At 59.4% G+C, this 15,689-nt stretch overlaps 1 protein-coding gene across 1 annotated transcript in view; it reads left to right on the top strand.

The window, feature by feature from the left end:
- ALX4 (ALX homeobox 4) overlaps positions 1–11,851 on the top strand; it is a 45,520-nt gene extending 33,669 nt beyond the window's left edge. Inside the window, exons 3-4 of the mRNA XM_072790512.1 lie at positions 4,992–5,120; positions 7,351–11,851. Coding sequence (XP_072646613.1) covers positions 4,992–5,120; positions 7,351–7,680 — 459 coding nt within the window. The 3' untranslated portion in view covers positions 7,681–11,851. The remainder of the gene's footprint in view (positions 1–4,991; positions 5,121–7,350) is intronic.
- The last annotated feature ends 3,838 nt before the right edge of the window (positions 11,852–15,689 follow it).

The following is a 15,689-nucleotide window of genomic DNA, read 5'->3' as shown; positions in this document are numbered from 1 at the left end:
ACAATGTGAGCTGCTTGAGGACAAGTACTGTCTGATTGTTCATCACTGTATCCCTACCAATTAGAGAAGGCTGAATTCAGAGTAACAAGGGCAAAAGATAAATATCTGTAGATTGGTGGACCTCCTTTGTCCAGAGAGGTGTGTCCTCGCATGAAGCTACAGCAAGAAAAGAACCAGAAAGGAAGCAAAGACCTCTGAGAACCCAAAACTCGGGAGACAAACCCATGCTTTAAAGCTCGGGCTTCAGCTTCACATAAATAAATGCCATGCTCAGTCTACTTTTCCAACCAAGAGCATGTTAGAAATGGCAAATAAAGTGTTTTCAGATAGCAGCTTTTCCCCTCCAGGAGGCTGGGTAAGTCAACAGCTTGAGAGCAAAGAGCAGTTGTTGGTTTTTTTTTTTTTTTTTTTTTTTTTTCTAAAGCAACACATCTCAGCTGGGCTGGCCTCAGCTCAGAAGTGGGTTCGGTGCCAGGACAGAGCCTTCCGTTATCCGCAGGCCCCAAGGGCGCCCCCTGCTGCCTCAGTTCACTAGAGAACCTTCAGCAGAGCGTCCCGAAGGGCATCAGTAAAAGGCTCCTCAGTCTCAACCATGTTCTCTGTAACAAGGCAGAGCAACTGTAACATAGTCCAGAGCCGTTTTCTTTCAAAATGGATCATGCAGAAAAGGACCAGCAATAACCATACATACGTGGCCATCCAGAAACTGCAGGTACTACCCAAAGCGAACCGAAGTCGGCTTGTTTAGCCAGCCACAAGTTCCTGGGGTCGGGCTACCCCCTTCTTAGTCCTGTCCAGTGCCTGCTGAGTGGTTGGGGAAGAAAGGCAGAGCATCTGAGGCTCAACTGTCATTCCAGAAGCTTCCACACACCAACTCTGTTACTTGCATCAGGATAAGCCACCATGTGACCTCATGTGCCTCAGAGTCTGGACAGGAACCCCAGAACCTGGCCTCAGCCCAGCCTGTGAATTGGGAGGAACCGAAGGAGACGGTGAAGAAGGGGGAGGCCAGTTGTGGGACATTCCTGTAGGCTCCGGGTTGGCGTGGGATAGACCTCTGCACATCCTCTGCACAGTGTGTGTTCCTTACAAGGGGATGGGAGTGCCCAGGAGTAGAATTTACTTAGTATCAAGAGAAGGATGGCTCTTCTAGTACAAAGCATGGAAACAACAGTCATATAAAACATTTCTGAGGTGCCATCACACAGCCAAAGCAGAGTGTCCCCTCTGCGTGCATGCACACATACCCATTTATGCCAACTTCCATAAAGGCATTGAGGCAGCTACGATTAAAGACTTAGTTGCATCTGAAAACAAGAACAGTGTCATGAAATAGGAAGGTTATTACCTCAGACGTCTAGGCTAAGAATCATCGTTGCCACTGAGCACGAATTTCAACCCCGAGCTTCCCGGCAGCCAAGGCAGAAAGGGAGATGCTGACATGTCGCCTCTCTTATCATCCAAGGGGAGGATCATGAGAGTATAGAGTGTTAGTGCTGGAAAGGATCATTGGGTCTTCTCATTTGATGGCAAGGAGGAAGAAGCCCACAGGTGGGACGTGATCACCTGTGGCCAGGTAACTCAAGAACGGTGACTCCGTGGAGGTGCTGAGACTAGAATCCAGGACTCTTGAGTTCCTGCACGGTGTTTCTTTTCTTTAGTTTGCTGTGCCAGAACATGGGCCATATTGTTCTGAGACTTTTCTTTGTATAAAGGCAGCAGGGTGGGTGGGATCTCCATGTGCGTCAGACCTCTGGATCGAGCCTGGCAGTGCCCTGAGGTTTGGGGGGAGTGATGGTGGAACCCCCTGCCTGCCTCTGCCGAGTTTGTTCGGGGCCCGTGCTCAGCTGGTGGGAAGCCAGGTGCCTGGCGTAGAGTGGCGGTGGGGACAGGGAGGGGGTGGGCGGCTCCAAGATGGACCTTTCCTGGGAAGAAGCTCGGGGTTTGGCCCTGCTCCAGGGGCTGCAGGGGCCTCTCTCTCTGCTGTCTGGGATTCCAATCTCCGCAGCTGGTGTCTGAAGACAATAAGACAGAGGCCTCCCCGCCCTGGGCCACCCCGCCCTGGCCCCAGATGGGCTGCGGTTACTGAGGCCCCCGCCAAGACGGTTGGTTCCTTGGGGAGAGGCCTGTGCTGAGCAGGCCCAGGCCAGGGTGGGCCGGGAGCGGGGTGGTCCTGGGGCGCGACATGCAGACGGGAAGGCTGGACCTCGTGGTCCCCTCTCCCCCTTAAGGGTGTCCCGTGGAGCCAGGCTGGGGCCGCAGAGCCCCGAGGCACAGAGCATCTGTGGGCAGCTCTCAGAGCGCCAGGCTCCAGGGCCCAGGGATGGAAGGACGGCCGCGCCTGACCCCCGAGCCTCCAGCGTGAGCTCAGAGGGGCCTGAGGATGCCCGGCCGCCACGCGGTGGATGGGCTGATGCCCCAGGAGGCCGCAGAGCCACGGGGCTAACGGGGCTAACGAAGCTCAGGCCCCGGGGCAGGAGAGCTCCAGGCCTGCGCAGGGAGCAGGGCCCAGGGCTGCAGGCTCAGGAGGAGGGGTTGGGCACTTCTGCTGACCCCCACCTCCCCATCTCTCTGGGTCTTTAACCCTCCTCCACTCCCATCCCAAAGACAGCGCTATCTCTGCGGCCCTCCCCCGCCACTGTCCGCCCAGATAACCCAGCACCCCCACCGCCGCTCCCCCACATTCCATCTCCCCCCACTCTGCCCTTCCTCCCACTTCGGGACTGCTGAACATCCCCCCCCCGCCCCCAGCCTGTCCAGAGCCTGAGTGACACCTCCAAGGTCACCCCTCCACCTGCCGCTCTGCCCTCCCCCCGATGGGGCTCCCTGCAAACTCCCCACACTGGCGGCCACTGCGACTTTTCCTCACCCTCTCTCCACACCCCCCTACCCCCCCGGAGAAAGACCGGAGCCATATATCTTGATGCCTCCCGTGGGCTTCACCCCTCCCCCTGGCGTCCCCCCCAGCAAACCCTGGGAGGCTGAGGAAGGAGCGGAAAGACGGAGCTAAGCCTGCAGGAAATTAAACATGAAATGAAAACAAGCTCCTCTGATTCATTCTCTCATCCTGCCCCCTGCCCCCCATTCCAGGCCACTGATAAAGGGGGATCCCGTTTCAGCGGCACAGAGAGGAGACCCGATCCGCCCTTGGCTCTCGGCAGGCAGCCGGGGGCCCGACCCCAGGAGCCCCTGGAGGGGACGGGCCGGCAGGCTCTGGAGCAGGGGCCGAGTGCTCCTCCTGCGCCCGACTCAAGACGGGGAGGCGCAATGACTCTCAAAGCCATGCCAGCTTCTGTGTGTGTGTGCGCACGCGCGCGTGTGTGGGTGTGCGCACGTGACACTTGTGCCCGCACACATGTACCGCCGGGACTAGGGAGGGAAACTGAGGTGCCGCCCCACGCTCTCCCCACCCCCACCCTCCCCACACTAACACGAGACACACACACCCCAGCTTTGATGTCTTTTAGCAAAAGACAGCAAGAAAGGTCAGGAGCTATAAACAAGTGTGAAGTCCTCTTAAAAGCTCTCGGACAGCATTTCTTACCTCTCACCTGCTGCTCTGTGAGGCACCACCCCTGTGAGGACCCCCTTACAGATATTGGCCCCATTTCCCAGATACAGAAACTGAGGCCAGCGGCCATGCGGGAGCTAGGACGGGGCTCTGCTGCCCAGCACAGCAGAAGCCAGACCAGGCGGAGCCAGCTCCTTCTCCCTCTTCTGAGGATGCTCCGTGCTCTAGGCAAGGCTGCTGGCGGGGAGCCTTTGGGGTGGGCCCGCTTGCACCTGAGTCCACCAGCAGGTGCACTTCCAGCTGATAGAAGCCCCCATCTGGGGATCTGAGGCCTGCCCTTGACTCAGCCTGAAGCCACTTCTGGTCTGGAAGCTGATCCCTTCCCTTCTCACACCCCAGATCCCAAATCATGGGCAGGGGTGGCAGGCCCCAAGTCCAGCTCTTGCCCACAAAGCTCGGGAAAGTTCTCACCTGCCGGAAATGTTCTTGCACAGGGAAAGGACCCAATGACCCCCACTCCCCATCAAAGACCACAGCTCATACGCCTGGATCAGGGACCACCGTCCCCCTCCCAGGTCCCCAGTTAAGGCAACGCCACATCTGTCCCTGCTCAGGGACAGGTGGGTCTTCACTCCTCCTCAGTCAGGCCAGATCTCGCTGTGGCCACCCCTACCGAGCACACCAAGGGCAAGCCCCTCACCCGGGCATCAAGGCCCTCCACAATCTGACCTCTGCGTCCATCATTCTTCCTCTCCCACCACCCACCAGCAGGGCAGCGCGGCCTCCTGGGGTCTCCTGAGTGGGCCCTGCTATTTCTGCAGTCAGGCCCGGCCCAGCCCCCTCCACAAAGTCATCCCTGAGGTCCTCTGCTGCTCGGCTAAACCCCTGTTCCCCACGGGACCTTTAGCACAGGGGGCTTGAGGGGGGAGGCTTGCCAACACCAAGGCTGCAGAGAGGACTCAGGCAGGTAGGAATTCTTATTCTGGGCCAATGGACTGGCCCCCCAGGGAGCTTGTGGAAGATGATAGCAGGTGTGTGTGTGTGTGTGTGTGTGTGCACGCACACGTATGCATGAATATCCAGAAAATGACTTTCCAGAGGAGCCATAACAGCTTTTCTCAGGTTCCCCTCAGGTTCCCCTTGGGAGTCTGCAGCCCGAGGCAGGTTGGGCCACACTGTTCCGGGGTCGGTTAGGTGACTGCTAGGATGGCCAGCGTCATGTTGTGTGGGTGTGACACTCGCCTGCTCCGTATTCTGAAGCCTGGAAAGGTGAAGTCTGGCCCAGGGTCCCACTGTGGTTAGTTGGGGGTGAGCTGCCTTCCAGACTCTGCACTGATGATTCCGAATTGCGAGGCTGGAGGCTCAAGGCTGAGGTGGACCCTTTCTGCAGCCCCACGGCCCAGCCCGCGCGGTGAAGAGCAGGGGGCTCCAGGAAGTGACATGTGCTGCCGACCCCTGTGACGACTGCTTTGTCTTGCAGGTCTGGTTCCAGAACCGGAGGGCCAAGTGGAGGAAGAGGGAACGTTTCGGGCAGATGCAGCAGGTTCGGACCCACTTCTCCACGGCCTACGAGCTGCCCCTCCTCACCCGAGCGGAGAACTATGCCCAGGTGAGGCCCTGCCCCAGCTGCCGCCGCCAGCCCCCAGGCCCTGGGAATGGGCACCTCTGGGCCTAGCCCCCCACCCCTCACCCCGAGATGGGACTCTCCAAGCCTGGAACAGGTGTGCACATGTTCGTACCAGAAGGTGGGGTGCTGGGACCGTTTCTACCTAGCCTAAGTGTTGGCCCAGGCTTGGCTGAGCTTCAGGAGGGACATGCTGGGACAGAGAGGGTGGCTTTCTCCTCTGCCATTTTTACCACTTTTGCTGTGGGCCTCAGAACCCAGGCTGGATGAAGACCGGGGCCTCAGGAGCCATTTGGAGTGTCTCCTAGGAAAGCAAAGTCTGGAAAGCTGGGGGGCACAGGGCAAGGCTGTAGTGGCCATGGAGGTCTGGGTCCCCGACGGGCTGGCCTCCGGCCCTTTCTCACTGCAGGCCAGCCACGCACCCTCTGAGCCTCGGTTTCTTCCCTGGAAAACTGAACACGATACAATACCCACCCAGCTCTTTCGTGAGGTGGTCAAAAGGCCGAAATTAGACAACGCAGGAGTACTTTAGGGACCAGACAGCTGGATAAAGGTCGCTCTGCGGCTCTCAGCTTTCTGAAAAGGCGACCGTGTCCCGTCCTGTCAGCCTGTCCACATTCTAGTGGCATTGGGGTCTTCAGTGGGGATGAGAAGTAGTGTGAGGAGCGGCCGATACCCGGGGCACTTGCAGAGATGTCTTTCTAGCTAAGTCAGCTCCTCACACCCACAACCTGCTTGGCAGAGGTGACCGTTCCGTCTGCTCAGGCCTCTCGGGGGCAGTGGCAGCGTGGCATCAGCCTTCAGCTGCAAGCCCGGCTGCGCCCAGCACTCAGCCAGCCGCACAGGCCTCCCTGCTTCCTTTAGACCCACTGCCCCAGGGCCCTGCTGTCCCGCGGCTCCTGGGCGCCCCACTCAGACCAGCTCTGTCCCACCCCCTGCCAGGATTCATGGGGCAGGGGCAGGGGTCAGGCCTGGGGTGAGGCTGAGGAATGTGGGGTGTCACGCTCATGCACACACACACGCACACACACCTGGTCCTCAGCTCCTGCTGCATATTTTCATCTTTCTTCTGGCTCCAGAGGATGGGCCTCCAGCCTGGCTCCTGGGTCTGAATCTCTGCTGCCCGAGAGGAGGGAGGGGGGCAGAGGACCAACACAGGGTGCGCTCATACCTCCCGCCTGCAGCACCACCTATCATACATACATGCTGGCCTCTTGATGGAGGGAAAGGGAAAGGCCTCTGATTCCCCAGCACCCCAACTGGGAAAAAGGTGGCCAGGCCAACCCGTGGTGACAATGCCCTGTGGGAACTGGGGGCAGAGTTCCCGCCTCATTGGGCCTCCAAATGCCTTCCCTGAGTGGACTACAAACTCTGGGTGGGGAGGGGGGAGCAGGCCAGCAGGAGCTGCTTGAGCACCACCAGTAATCACGGCTGAGAGGTCCTGCCCGCCTCAGGTGTGCCTCCAGTCCACCCCCACCTGCTGCCTAAGCATCTCCCTCCCTCCCTCTCTCTCTCTCTCTCTCACACACACACACACACACACACACACGCACAGGCCTGTGGATATCCAGGCTGGCTCCATCCACCCACTCACGGGCACTCGGCTCACGGCCTCCTGAGGTGGCCCGTGAGCCCCTTCCATTCTGAATAAGTTCTGAAGCCTCAGGCACACAGGCCTTGGAACCTCGGCCACTGGGTCTCACAGCTGGGAGATCAGGCCCCACGGCCCAGCCCTGCCCCCTCCACGCCTCCACCCACAAGCCCAGAACTCTCTGAGTTCGGGTCGGTTCCCATTTCTCAGGTACCTGGGATGCCCCAGGCCCAGTGGGGAGCCACAGGTCAGTAAGACACAGCTGCTGACGTTAAGGGGGCCATGGAGGGGGAGACAGAGTCTGCCCCCCGCACCTGAAATTCGGAAGCCAGCTGGCTGGGGCGGGCCTGCCCTCAGCTGCCGGACCCTTGATGGAGTTTGGAGTTCAGTCCTGAAAACAGAAATTCTAACATCTGGGAACAGAGGAGCCAAAGCCTAGAACCCCAACCGTCCCAGGTCTGGACGGCCACGAAGATTTTGAGATGCTCCCAGGTGAACAGTCCAGAAGGACTCCCTCCGTCATGATGAGGGGCTGGTGAGCGGGGCGAGGTCATCCGGGGTGAGCGCCCCCCTCTGCGCCCCACCCCCGCCAGCCTGTGACAGCTCTCCCTTCGCTCTCTGCAGATTCAGAACCCGTCCTGGATCGGCAACAACGGGGCTGCCTCGCCGGTGCCAGCCTGCGTGGTGCCCTGTGACCCGGTGCCCGCCTGCATGTCCCCTCACACCCACCCCCCTGGCTCGGGGGCCGGCGGCGTCACCGACTTCCTGAGCGTCTCCGGGGCGGGCGGCCACGTGGGCCAGACGCACATGGGAGGCCTGTTTGGAGCAGCGGGCCTCAGCCCCGGCCTCAACGGCTACGAGCTCAACGGGGAGCCGGACCGCAAGACGTCGAGCATCGCGGCCCTCCGCATGAAGGCCAAGGAGCACAGTGCGGCCATCTCCTGGGCCACATGACAGGGCAGCCCCCGGCCCATCCCCACGCCCTCCCCCACCTCGGGGCACCGGCCACGCCCACGCTTTCCAGGCCCCCAGCCTCCCGTCGGACTCTCCTCTTAGGAACCTGGCCTGGGCCAGGGGCCTGGCCCTCAGCACTTTCAGCCACCCCAAGTGTGAGGCCCCGCCGGCCGCTGGGAGGGAGGGGACAGCCGGTCCCGCCCTCCCCGGTACTGAGGCCGAGGCCCCTGCTCCCGGCCCAAGGCGGTGGAGGAGGCCAGGTGGCCGAGGTTTACAGCTTTGCATCCATTATAAGCTGAAGACCCCCTCTCCCCACTGCTGCTCCTCCGCCCCGCCCGGCTTGAGGGTCGAGGCAAGGATCGATCCCCACCCAGGCCCAGCAGCGGCCACGTGCAGCCACGTCCGTCCTTCCCTCTGCTGTGTGGTCCCCTGGTCACCAGGCCAGTGACCTGTTCTTCAGAGTCCTGCAGAGTTGGCCTCCTACCCCTCCCACCCCCTTTCGTCCTCCTAAAAGCCCCCCAGAATCCAACCTCCTGGACCCAAGACACCTGCCCAGCCTCACCCACCGTGCCTGTGCCCAACCCACCTGGAGGGATGGACAGAAAGGACAGGAGCTGGAGCTGAAGAATCCTGCTGTCACCCAGCGATGCTGGCACCTAGGAGAGCGGACAGTCCCCGAGGGGGCATGTTTGAGCTCCCTTGCACCCCGAGATTCTGCATCTTGGCAAACGCCGCAAGGGGAGGACACACCGCCCACTGTAACCACAGTGTTGGGAGAAGAGAAGCTTCGAGAGAGAGGAAGAACTTCAGGGAGGTGTCTGGGAAGGGACAGGGGCTCAGGCACACACTTCCACTCTCCTGACCGCCCGACACCCCACAACCAGCAGGATGCCTGTTACAGCAGGCAGGTCTGGGCAGCTTTGTTCTCCAGCCAGCCAGGCCCCTGGAGGAGGACCTGGAGACGCTTGTCCCGTCCCCCATCCACTCTGGTCACTTGCCAGGGCTGCTGAGCAGTGTCCTGGTGTGGAAGGACGTAAACACGTCGGAACACACAAGCGGGGCCTGAAGTCGTGTTGGCAGAGGGGGCAAGAGCAGCGTGCAGAATTTGCTGACAGAGGGGGGCCCACTCTTGGCCCCTCGGCCCTTACACTGCCTCAGACTGCCTGTCCCTCGTCAGCCATCCCAGGAGCGGCACCAGATCTGCCCAGAGCCTTCCTCGGTGGGTGCGGGCTCCTGATCTCCCAGGCAAGGCCAGAGACAGCCTGCTCTTGCACTCCTTCCCTAGGGAATCCCAAAGCTCAGCTCCCCCTCCAGCCTCGAGAAGGGCTCTTGGGCTACACACCCCTGGTCACTCGCCCTGTTCCAGGTGGGGACACGGGGCAGGATGCCGTCCAGAAGCAGTTTCCCTGCCTGCAGGAAGGGGCCTCCTTCCGGGGTGGAACTGCACATCTGTCCCATCTGAGATGTGAGGCTTGAGTTTTGGCACCAGATCCACCTAAGCCTGTGGCACAAGTACGTGCCCTCTGGGGAAGCCTTCAGAGGCCGAGAGGCCCCTCCAGGCAGCCGCTGGGGAGAAGTCCTCCCCCTTCCCTACCTTCTCCCTTGATCCTGTCCGGGGAAGAGGGCGGAGGCCAGCAGCCTTGGGGGCCTGCACTCAGGACAGCCCGTTGGCTTGGGTGGAGGGTGGGACGCTCAAGGTTTAGGAGGAATCCCAGTCCTCGCCTCTGCCTCGCGTTCTCATGTGCCCTGGAGGCAGGACTGGGGAAGGATCTGGCTTTGGGCGCCCTTGGTCAGAGTCCGACCCCTCTGTGAACCGTAGCTCTAACATCGATCTTCTAGAAGTGAAAAGCATCTTGGACATGGAGTTAAATGTTGGTTTTTAAATGTTCCCTATATCTGAGGATCTTGGAAGGGTGCTTAGGAAGCCTCTTCCAGTTCTGAGGTTCACTGAAATAACTCAGGCTCCCCAAATCTAGGAAGGGGAAGAGAGAAGCATTTAAGGCTGGGAATAGTTCCCAGTCTTCCCCTTCAGGGCGCTGGTGGCTGGCAAGGACAGGGGAGGAACCCTCACCATACGTTGTGTTCACCCGGGGGGGGGGTCAGCACAGTGAGGTGGAGACCCCAGGAGAGCCCCGGAGGAGGAGGGGACCGAGAGAGCAGGCTCTAGGCGGATTCTTCTGGAAAGGACCCTGGGTGCTCAGTTCCCCTGTCTGACTGCTTTCTGGCTGGGCTAGACCCAAGTCGGATAAATTTCGACAAAAAAGCCTCTAACAGAGGGAAGCCCTGTGGCCCACCACACAGCCAGGTATTTATGATTCAAATGTCGGCATGAACCGTGCTGGATCACCCCCCACGGGGAACTGCCTGCCCCAGCCCCCCAGGGCCTGCCCAGTCCTCTGAGAATCCTTGAACCTAGGGGTGGGAGGGACTTGGAGACCCTGTACTTAATAGGATCCCTTCACAATGAAGATGAGCAGGTGCCCGCCCGGGGAGGCCGGAGCGGGGAGGACCACCCGAGGAGTGGGGCGCACAGGTGGTGGGGCCTCACGCAGCATCTCAGCTCTCCGCTCGAGGTCCTCCCTCTCCTCAGCCTTCCCTCGGGTTCCTTCCAGGTGGGTGGCTAGGCCCAGGCCCGGGATGGCAAGAGGCGTCCCCGGAGCACCCCACAGGCTGTGGGGGCCCCTCCAGGGCCAGCTGGCTTCCTGGGGAGCGAGGTCTCAGGAAGGCGGGCAGGGAGGGGAACCAGGTAGGCCCGTGGCTCAGTGCTAAGCAGATAAGCTACAAGAGGTGAGGCTTCCCTTGGGCTACTCGCCCCAGATCTGCACCGAGACGGAGGTGCGAGCCTGAGGGAGCCAGCCACCCAAGGGCAGCCTCCTCGACCCGGGAGAGCCTTGACCCCGGCTGCGAACTAGGCCGCGCGGCCAGGGCCTGACCCCAAGGTGCTGCTACCGCCCTCAGCTGCCCTCAGTGCTCCCAGGGCATGGGAGGAGAGGGCTCTGGGGGCCACAGAGAGGCTTGTCCCCACGTCTCCAAAGGCACCTGAGGGGACAGGGGCTCTGTAACCTTTCTTGAATCCTTTCGACTATACTTGATTCTTGGCTCTCACCACCGTGCCTCCAGCTCCAAGAAGCACGGTGGCCCGGTCGGTTCAGAGACGCTGCAAGGGGATGGGGACAAAAATCACGAGGTGGGTCCCCAGCATCCACTGCAGTAGCCACATGGGGCCCAGCTCCAGCGCCACCCCACCCCCCACCCTCTTTCTGGCGGGGCAGCCAAGAGGAGCTTTTCCATGAAAGCTACTGAGTACCATCCCCAGGTGGCCGCTCTGTCTCCGGGGCCTGGTTGAGGGGAGACCATCTCACAGGACGCTCTGGGCCCCTGGTCTCCCCGGTGTGTCAGGGGAAAGGCAAACAAGACTAGCTGGGGGAGGATGGTTGGCAGACTGGCCCCCAGGATAATAATCCACGCCCCTGAAAGAGAAAAATGAGAAGACAACGAGAACCCTACTTGCAAAGTCACAACAGCCCCCCTTCGCCGAGGATGCTGGAAGGAGGAAAGGCATTCAGGCGAACCACACGTGGCCTGATCTCGCCCTCCCCTCACCCCCCACCCCCCCCACACACACACTTACACACATAGAGCTAGGCCTTTATACTACTGATTTTGAAGGACAGCTTTCAGTGCCTAATAATCTGTTTGGATGTGCAGTGGTTGAAAAGAGAGCTGAGCACTACAAGGAACGTGAACCTCAGCCAACAATGACTGTTCTCATTGTAAGATATTTTAACCCTGTATAAACGCAACTTTTCCTTTAGCTTAACGGCCTGGGGTGGAATATTAAAAATATATATTAAAAATACGTTAAAATTTCAGAAAAATGTATAAAAAAATGAGGTCAGTTCCATAAAGTTTTACTGCCTATACCACCATGTAACTACATTATAGCAAAATATTAAAAGAATCGTTTCTTGCCTTTTTAAAGTAAGTTATTGCACTTACATCTTCTTTGGGAGGGGAGGAATCTTGGCGAGAAGGGGACCTAGGGCCTAGGCATGGGGCCAAACGGCGAGCGGGAGCAACCGGGCACTCCGGAGCACCCTTTGCTGGGCACAGCCCAAACTGTCTGTTTGGTTGGTGTTTGCAATAAACTCCTTCTCCTTCCTCCTCTCAACTGGAACCTGTCTGTTTTGTTCCTGACTTGTGACAGATGAAATGTGATCAGAGGGGCCTCTGAAATCTCACATTAATTGAAGTCGGCAAAAAATACTAACAGTGCCCTTTTGAACTGCTGACACAGAACAGAATGGATTACCAGGGCTAGATTAACAACAGGTGGCCAGGGCTCCTGCACGGAGAGGGGGGTGCATGGCCTGCGAGGGTCTGGGACAGCCCCCCTTCATCCCAGAGGTCCTGCCCGCAAGCTGCACAGCCCACAAGCTGCGAGGGACCAGAGTCCACCTCTCAGGCATCACAAAGGGTCACAGCAGCTCCTCTGCCTCCCACCATCTCACCCCCACCATGGCTCGGGTGTGCTCAGCCCTGCCCATGCCCGGAGGTCTTCACGGTGGCATAGCCAGCCCCTCGGGCACTGAGCGCCAGTCTGGACTTCCAGGGGCTGTCCTGCAAGCAGAGAGAGCCGGGCCGGGGAGGTCGGGGCAGGGAAGCCTGGCTGCTTGGGCCAGAGCACAGGACAGGCTCTACTCCTCAGCAGCTGAGGGAACGTGCAGGAGATGTGGCCAGATGATTTTTACAGCAAACTCTAGAAGCCAATTACGAAGCAGGGAGGGCCCACAGAGTAGGTGCTTCCTTGCTTTCCGACATGAAGGTGACTCAGGGAAGAGGCAGTTGGCCTCCAAGGGACCCCTGTGTGGGGAGGGGGAGCAGCTCTCACATCGTGGTGGGCAAGAAGCCTGTCCCTGACCAGGTCACTGGCGTGGGGGATACACACAGGCTGTAAGCGGATGTGGTGCAGTGACATAAAGGACGATGATCATCCCCCAAAGAAAGATATTCCCCTCTGGTTACCAGCTGGGTGTCCACCAGGAAGGTCTTTCCCATCCTCTCCTTCCAGCTTTTTAAGTGTTGCTTTCTCAGAGCCACAGCTCAGATCTGGTACCTGCGGTGAGTGAGGTCGTGTTCGGTGTAGACCCAACCTGGTTTTAGGTTGGTCTGGGCTGGGCATTTTGTTGTTGTTGTTGTTTTAAATATTTAGTTATTTATTCATGACAGACACACAGAGAGGCAGAGACACAGGCAGAGGGAGAAGCAGGCTCCATGCAGGGAGCCCGATGCAGGACTCGATCCTAGGACCCCAGGATCACGCTCTGAGCCGAAGGCAGACGCTCAATCACTGAGCCACCCAGGTGCCCTGGGCTTTTATTTTTGAAGAAGACACCTCTTGGGCTCGGTCACGGCGGCACTTGGAATCTCCATCCCCAGTCCCTGCCGAGTCCCCAGGCAGGAAGCAGAGAGGGAAGCGCCATGGGCTTGGGTGCTGCCTGGTGCCTCTGCTCTTGGCCACGGGACCTGAGCACCCCGGCCTCCCAGAGTCCAGGTGAGTGCTACGGCCCAAGCGCGGGTGGCTTGACAGGGTCATCCAGGGGACCTGGGGACCTGGGGAGACGAGGCCAGCGGGCCTTCCTCCAACACAACCGCGGCTCCACCCTCCAGCGCTGCTCACTGTCCCCCACGCCCCGTGGGGCCGGTCACTTGGCCACATGACCGGATGCGCCGCCTGTTTAGAATGCCCGCACCCCCACCACCGCCAGCCGCCTGCACCCGGGGAACCCCTGTTGGTTCTCCGGGGCTCCCTCCCAAGGGCGACACACCGTCTGTGAAGCTCTTCCTTAGGTCCCGCCCCCAGCCCTACCTCCACCCAAAGTCAACTGCTGGCCCCTCGGGGCTCCGCAGAGCTGTCGCTAATACTGTTGCAGCACGTAGTCTACACGTTGTCTGATGGCCCCATGGGCCTAAAAAGCTCCAAGGAGAGACAGGTTGGTTCTGTTCACATGTGGATGTCTCAGAATGTCCTCAGTTGAGGAACCGAGAGAATAAATGGGAAGATGGGAAGGAGGTGATGCTCTGGTTCACGAGGGGGGAAGGGGAAGGTCAGAGAAGGGATTCACGTAGAGGGAGCTGGGAGCCGGCTCAGGTCCCCGGGGATCAGCCAGGAGGGGACTCAGAGCCTCCACCTGGCCGTGGGCCTTGCCCACCCTGTCTCTCCAGCCGTCGAGCGCCCTCGAGGCCCTCGAGGCTTGCCAAAGCCAGGACGGGGAGCCTAGCCTTTTAGTGTGTCCCTGGGGTTGAGCCGGCACAAGGCCAGCTCCCCAAGATGGCCCGGGGGTCTCATGTCCGAGGGTGCTCATCTCAGACCTCTTCTGCTGAGTCTTGAGCTCAGCCCCTACTGTCCAAGTCACCCCTGGAGAGTCCTCATGCCCTCTAAGCCCTCCACACCTCCACCTGCCTCAGGGCAATCCACACGTGCCCCCCTCGTGCCCCCTCCCCCCAACCCCACAGAAGCTGCTCGAGCCTTCAGCTCCTCACCCACCCCACTACCCCAGGTCATGCTGCAGGGAACAGTGCTGCCCTGGGGGCGCCGCAGGCTAGCTGTCCATTGATCAGCAGAACCCCCGACGTAGCTGTGGGGGAGCAGGGTGGTGCCGGAGCGGCGGCCCTCCTCCTCCCTCCCACGGGCCCAGACTTGCATGCTCAGCTGCCGAGGAACAATAGGCCCTCCACAAACAGCCCGTTCCCCAAAATAGGGCCACTGCAAACTGTCTGTGTACTCAGAAGTGAGATGCATGCCAGCTCCAGAGACAATGGGGTGTGAGAGTTGACATTTTCCCAGGAATTCTGTGATTCCAAACAGATTTTTTTTTCCAGCTCAACACAGACCAACAGGCTTGAGGAAGGCAAACTTCCGAAAGGAGCTTCAGTTTATGACCATGTGCACACCATGTGTTAAGGTGTTGCCTTAAGGAGTTGGGAGCAAACCCACTGTGGGGCCTGCATGAGATCTCCCTGTCGGGGCCCGCTGCAGATGCCACATCCCTGGGGCTTCTCCGTGGTGGCGTCTCAAGCCCCTTCCCCATCCCTTCTCCGTCCTCTACTCGCAGCGGATCTCTGCGATATCCAGGCTCTGCGAGAAAGACAGGAGCTCCTGTTGCCGTGACCGCAGGCCAAGCTATTACTACGAAGAGACAGGAAAGAAGTGCATGGGTGGGCAGGTGCGCGGGCAGGACAAGGGACGGGATGCGAGCTGTCGTCATCCTGATGAAGGAAGAAACACAAAGTGGCCCGTATCGCCTCTTGAGATAGGTTTGGATGGAAAGCTCTGCTCAGATGAGAGCGTGGGAAGGCACAGGCCTGGAAGCCTTGTGGTAAAGCGAGGCACAGGAGACCCAGGTTTGTTTGTTTGTTTGTTCTTTAAAGATTTTATCTACTTATTTGACAAAGAGAGAGCACAAGCAGGGGAAGCAGCAGAGGGAGAGGGAGAGGGAGAGGGAGAAGCAAGCTCCCCACCGAGCAGGGAGCCCGACATGGGACTTGATCCCAGGACCCCGGGGTCACTACCTGAGCCCAAGACAGCCACCCAACTGACCGAGCCACCCCAGCGCCCATAAACCCAGAATTAACAACTGATTTTGCGACCTATTAGCTCAGTTATCTCAAGCCCCTTCCAACTTTCCGCTGCTTCACCTGTAAAATGGGGACAACCAGCTCTCTTGCTTTTCTTACAAAGTGGTTATGAAGTCAAAAGAATTAGAGCATTTGTTTTTGTTTTAAAGATTTTATTTATTTATTCATAAGAGACACAGAGAGAGAGAGACAGACAGACAGAGAGAGAGAGAGGCAGAGACACAGGCAGAGGGAGAAGCAGGCTCTGTGCAGGGAGCCCGACGTGGGACTCGATCCCAGGTCTCCAGGATCAGGCCCTGGGCTGAAGGCGGCGCTCAACTGCTGAGCCACCCTGGCTGCCAGAATTAGAGCATTTGAAACTAGTTCAGAGC

Source organism: Canis lupus, chromosome 21 (genome assembly GCF_048164855.1).
Source record: "Canis lupus baileyi chromosome 21, mCanLup2.hap1, whole genome shotgun sequence".
NCBI classification, from domain to species: Eukaryota; Metazoa; Chordata; class Mammalia; order Carnivora; family Canidae; genus Canis; species Canis lupus.
The sequence above is the reverse complement of the archived record's forward strand: the minus strand, read 5'-3'. Positions and strand labels throughout refer to the sequence as shown.